Below are 6,003 nucleotides of genomic sequence, written 5' to 3'. Positions count from 1 at the left end.
AGAGAGTAGGGGGAGTCAAGGAGACACCATCTAGCTGCCAGCCAGAACCTTATCAGTAGGCCACAGCCTCATGATGATTCACAAATTAATAAAATTGGTTAATTTAAGCTGTAGGAGTTAGCTACAAATATACATAAGCTATCGGCCAAACAGTGTTGCAATTCAAACAGTTTCTGTCTTATTATTCGGGTCTGGGCAGTCAGGGAAAGAAGAAGCAGTCTCCGCCTACAATGGCTCTGGCCTCTGTGCACACTGGCACATATATCCCTCCCTCCCATACACACACACACACACACACACACACACACACACACACACACGTACATATAAAAAATATTTTTAAATGTCCTCTACGTTTTTTCCCCAAAATTCAGGATGCAATCAAACTTGTATATCATTTGACCATCATGTTTGTCCTCTCTAATCTCAGCTGTGTCCTTACTCATTTTTCTGACGTGTGATAGTTTTGTACTCAACTATCTTGATATCATGCTCTGTTATGAATCTATTTGTACTTTCATCATGGCTAAGGCCAAGGTGCATTAGTTTTAGCAATTGTATAGCTTGGAGGTGTAGTATGGGTATGTGTGTGTATGCATATGTTCGTGAGTGTGTGTGTGCATATGTGTGTGTGTATGTCCTATCACTCCTCATTGCTCAAAGTCAAATTTCATACTCTACATGGGCACCGAACATGTCTATTGTTCAACAACATCACTCTAACACTTAAAACTACATTCAACCCAGGGAAATAATTCTCCATACTATACATGGAAGTATAGTACTTCAAGTCAGACACCCAATGACAGTTGCTGACGTTAACTCAGAATCAAGAAATAATATCACTGAGGGTAGCTCACACCTTTGATCTCAGCACTCTGGGCAGAGGTAGCCTAGTCTACATAGTGAGTTCAGGACAGCCAGAGTTACATAATAATGAGACCCTGCTTTGAAACTTAAAAAAAAAAAGGGGGGGGGGACTCCATTTAAAGCATTATCCAGCATCCTAAAAGGTCACTTAAGAACTTTAAAAGTTTACAGGGCTGGAGAGATGGCTCAGCAGTTAAGAGCACTGGCTGCTTTTCTAGAGGACCTGGGTTCAATTCCCAGCACCCACAGGGCAGCTCACAAGTGTCTGCAACTCCAGTTCCAGGGGATCAAACACCCTCACACATGCATACATGCAGGCAGAACAGCAATGCACATAAAATAAAAATAAATTATTAAGAAAAAGAATTTAACTTTACCTTATTTGACCTACAATTACTTTTAAGTTTAATTCCCCAAAAAAGAAATTTCCAAAAGAGAAATGAAAAAATGGAAATTGAAAGCAGTCTGCAGACAAGATAACATTAAATGTAATCTATCTGAAGGAGAGAGTTACCACTAGAGCAAATGGAGTCAAACCAACCACTATTTACACAGTTCTAGCTCTGCTTTGATCTCATGAGTGCTTTTCTAGGTTATTCAGACTTGTCTGGGTTTTCGAATTCTAGTTTCTAGTACACAGTAACATCTCCAACCAAAGTTAAATGTTTTACTGAAAGAATACAATAGCATCCCATACACCTTTTTCTATTGTTGAAAAACTCTCGAATGACTCAATAAATCCGTCTGCTCCTTGTAATTTCTTCCAAAGAAAAATTCTAACAACCAAGGACATTGGACTATATAAACCACAGTTAAGAGTTCTGGCGCTACGGAAATATGTGAAGAAAGCCTGGTTTAGTTAAATCTCTTAAAGCCGTAATTACCTAGGCTGTGACGATGAATAAAAACCTCTGAGCAGGGAAACTTTAACTGAAAAGAAGAAATACCTCCTAATAAAAAAAAAAAAAGTATCTCTTCCCCCATATCAATCCCACTTCTCTCCCTGAAGCTTCCAAGATTTGCTTTCCAGGCAATCTCCCTCATCCTTACATCAGGCTCGTCCGCTAGATTCCTACACCCCAATTCCACAAATACCCTCAGGTTCCAAACTGATCCGTCCCTTGGCGCCCCTCGACTAGACTCCCCACATTCTGACGGTTCCTCCCCTCTGTTCCCCACCCCCTTCATCCCCAGGTTCATCCTGCCCCTCCAACCGTCTCCCGCCCCCCAGGTTCCTTCCTGCCCTCCAAACACAGCTTCCCTGTCTCAACGTCTCCAGTTCCACCAACCGACTCCCCGAACGCCCAAGCCCGTTCTCCCAGTCCCTATTTTTACCAACATTCCACTGACTGCTCCTTCCCATCCATTCTTTCAACACAGGCACCAGCGCAAAAACACCCCCACAGGAGTCCCTTACCCGAAGCCGGATCCTCCATCTTCTCCCCTTTCTTTTGCTTTCTTTCTTTCGTCTCTTCCCCCATCCCTACCTCCTCCAAGAGAGTCGGTTCCCGGGCCAAGGTTCTCTCACCTCATTCGGTCACTTAAGTGGTGCCAACCGCTTCATACAGGAAAACAGAAGCAATCACGTCCCCGTGGGCGCTTCCCCGCGAGTCCGGGCACCCGCCCCAGCGGGAACCTGCGCACACGCACACACGCGCACACACACACGCACACGCACACCGAATTCCTTGGGGGCGAGGGTCGGGGAGGAGAGTGTGCGTTCTCACACCGGCCTCAAACACGGACCACTTCGCTGCGGCCCATCGCCATTTTGGTTTCCCGCGGACTCGCGGTGCATTCTGGGAGCGCGGAGCTACTCCCAGGCCGAATGGCAGCTCTCCAGGGCCGCAGAGGGGCGGGGACTGCGCGGCGAGCGCGGAAGGATACCGCGCCCTCCGTCCCGGACCGGCGCTGAACAAAGAGGGACTCTTTAATGTCGCGGTGGGACTGAGTGCTGCCGCTGCGGGTGCAGACACAATAGTGAGCGAGCGCCTGCAGACGCCTCTGCTCTTTAAAGCACGGATCGCGTCCAGCCCATCGTGTGCAGATCTTTTTACGTCCTCAGAAATAGTACATCTCGCTAGGCTGGTTTCCTTTCTGTGGAAATATTAACTGACAAAGTACTTTTGCCTTCCCCCGCTAGGCCTGCTGTTAGAATTCCCGTAAGTGGGCAGGAGACCCTGGATGTCAAAGCTCGTTCAATGATTGCTCTCCAAACCCAAATTTATTTGGCATCTGTATGGGAGATTTTCACTCTTTTTTTCCCTTTGACAACGAAAGGGGATTCTTTTTTTCTGTTTACCTGTTTCGCGACGTTTCCTAATTGTAACAAACCCTGAGCATTCTCTTCTGCAATGCAGTTGGTTCTAGGAACACAGAACTTTCATACTATTGTCAACTGCCAACCGGAGTTCCAACTGATAAATGGGGGACACGCTTATCTCCTTGATTATGTATAGGTGTAACCCAACACGTGTAGAAACACCTGCAATACCTTCATATTTTGTGAAAATATCTTCAGTTATAGTTTTTTCGCAGATTACGTCACAGAGACAGTCGGTACTGTGTCTTCTTTCTCTGAAAAAGTGGCCTATGCTACTTTCACTTGTATTTCAAGAGTTCCCTTGGAGGGCAATGGTGGGTGGCGCGTGTCTTTAATCCCAGCCCTCAGGAGGCAGAGGCAGGAGGTCTCTCTGAGTCTGAGGTCAGCCTGGTCTACAGACCTAGTTCCGGGACAGCCAGGGCTATACACAGAAACCCTGTCTCGAAAAACCAAAAGAAAAAAAGAGTCCCCTTTACCTAAACTCTTGAAAAATCTAGTGAATAAGCATATTCATATATACTATAAATATTTTTTCTTTTCTGTGGAAATAAGGTCTCTATTGTGTAACTCTGGCTATCCCTCACTATGTAGACAAGGCTGGCCTCAAATTCACAGAGATCTACCTTCCTCTACCTCTTCAGTGCTGGGATTAAAGGCGTACTCCACCATGCCTAGCTTTGTATTATACAGTATTTTATTCAGTACATTTCAGTCTTTCTCTGCCTCTGTGTGTGTGTATGTATCTGTGTGTGTTTGTGTGTGTGTCCCTGTGTCTCTCTCCTCTCTGTCCCTCCTTTTCAACACAGGGTCTTACGCAGCCCAAGTTGGTCTCAAATTAGCTATGTAACTAATGCTGGCCCTCAGCTCCTGATTCTCCTTCTTCTGCCTCTTTTTTCTGTTTGTTTGGTTTTTGGGTTTTGAAGACAGGCTTTCCTTGTGTAACAGTACAGGCTGTCCTGGAACTCTGTAGACCAGGATGGCCTCGAACTCACAGAGAGCTTCCTGCCTCTTCCTCCGGAGGGCTGGGATTAAAAGCATGCATCACCACCGCCCACTTCTGCCTCTTGATTGGGGTTATTGTAGGTGTGAACCCCCTACACCTAGTTTGAATATATTGTGTGTGTGTGAGTGTGTTCTATAAATATTTTAAAAGTAAGCCAGGTGGTAGTGAGGCATGCTTTTAATCCCAGCACTCAGGAGGCAGAAGCAAGTGGATCTCTGTGAGTCTGAGACCAGCCTGGTCTATACAACTAGTTCTAGGACAGCCAAGGTTACACAAAGAAACCCTGTCTTGAAAAAAATAAAAGTTATTTTTATTTCTGGAATTTTTTCATTTAATATTTTCAGGTCACAGTTGGCTACAGGTAAGTGAAATCTAGGTGGCTGGGATGAAGTGCAGCTGGATGCTGGCATAACATGTACAAAGTCTAGGTTCCAATATGTATGTACCAGGCATGTTGATACTCACCCATAATCTCAGTCCTGGGGAAACAGAGGCAGCCATACGAAGTATAAGGTTAGCTGGGCTGGCTGGGCAGTGGTAGTAGACACCTTTAATCACAGCACTCGGGAGGCAGAGGCAGGTAGATCTCTATGAGTTCAAGGTCAGCCGGATCTACAAACTGAGTTCAAAGACTGCCAGGGCTGTTACACAAAGAAACCCTGTCTCAAAAAACAAAGAGAAAACAAATAACAAACAAACAAAAACAAAAAGTAGGAGTGTCATGAGTTCTTTAATTTACAAGGTATTAAAACACTTTTCTGGGGCTGGAGAGATGGCTCAGCGGTTAAGAGCATTGCCTGCTCTTCCAAAGGTCCTGAGTTCAATTCCAGCAACCACATAGTGGCTGACAACCATCTGTAATGAGGTCTGGTACCCTCTTCAGGCCGGCACACAGACAGAATATTGTATGCATAATAAATAAATAAATATTTAAAAAAAAACACTTTTCTGACCCCAAAGTGCCAACAGTTAGATCAGTAAGTGAAAAGCAGATTGTGTTTCTATATAATATTTCTAAGTCATGGGGCCCCACCCTGATGTGCAGTTTTCTTTTCAGAGTTTTCTTTTTAGATTATTATTACTGTGTGTGTGAGAGAGAGAGAGACAGACAGACAGAGACTCAGGGAGACTGAGAGTGTGTATATATGCACCTGTAGAGGTCAGAATACAACTTTTAGGCATTGGTGCTCATCTTCACCATAGTATCAGGGGTCAAACTCGGGTTATTGGGTGCAACAAACATTTTTGCCCACTAACCCACCTTGCTGGACTTTTATTTATTATTATTATTGTTAATTATTATTAAGACAGGGTCTTATAAAACCCATTATGGCTTTGAATTCACTCTGTCATCGAAGATAACCTCAAACTATTTTTTTTTTGAGACAGGGTTTCTCTGAAGAGCTTTGGAGCCTGTCCAGGAACTAACTCTGTAGTTCTTGAACTCACAGAGATCCGCCTGCCTCTGCCTCCGCCTCCTGAGTGTGGGGGATTAAAGGTGTCCACCACCACTGCCCACCTAACCTTAAACTTCTCATGACTATGACACCTCTACTTTGTAAAGGAATTATTAATTTTCATGTGCATTGGTGTTTTACCTGCATCTGTATTTGTGTGAGTGTTGTGATCTATCTGCTCCCACTCCCCCTGACCTTCCTTGTGGTCTGTAATTGACAAGGATGTTTGTGTTCTTTCTGGCCAGTGGTTTTCCAACAGAAGCAGTAGAGGTATACAAAGCTTAATTCAGAAGCCAGGCGGTGGTGGCTCAGGCCTTTAATCCCAGCACTTGGGAGGCAGAGGCAGGCGG

At 44.8% G+C, this 6,003-nt stretch overlaps 1 protein-coding gene across 3 annotated transcripts in view; it reads right to left on the bottom strand.

The window, feature by feature from the left end:
- Mtf2 (metal response element binding transcription factor 2) overlaps positions 1-2,669 on the bottom strand; it is a 38,837-nt gene extending 36,168 nt beyond the window's left edge. For 2 of the 3 annotated variants that reach the window (XM_005359653.3, XM_026785135.1), the window contains exon 1: positions 2,399-2,669. In XM_005359653.3, coding sequence (XP_005359710.1) covers positions 2,399-2,403 — 5 coding nt within the window. In that variant the 5' untranslated portion in view covers positions 2,404-2,669. The remainder of the gene's footprint in view (positions 1-2,398) is intronic. The other variant, XM_026785136.1, reaches the window with a different exon arrangement.
- Between the last annotated feature and the right edge of the window lie 3,334 nt (positions 2,670-6,003).

Source organism: Microtus ochrogaster, linkage group LG1 (genome assembly GCF_000317375.1).
Source record: "Microtus ochrogaster isolate Prairie Vole_2 linkage group LG1, MicOch1.0, whole genome shotgun sequence".
Lineage (NCBI taxonomy): Eukaryota > Metazoa > Chordata > Mammalia > Rodentia > Cricetidae > Microtus > Microtus ochrogaster.
Note: the sequence above shows the minus strand (reverse complement) of the source record. Positions and strands in the feature narration are given on the sequence as shown.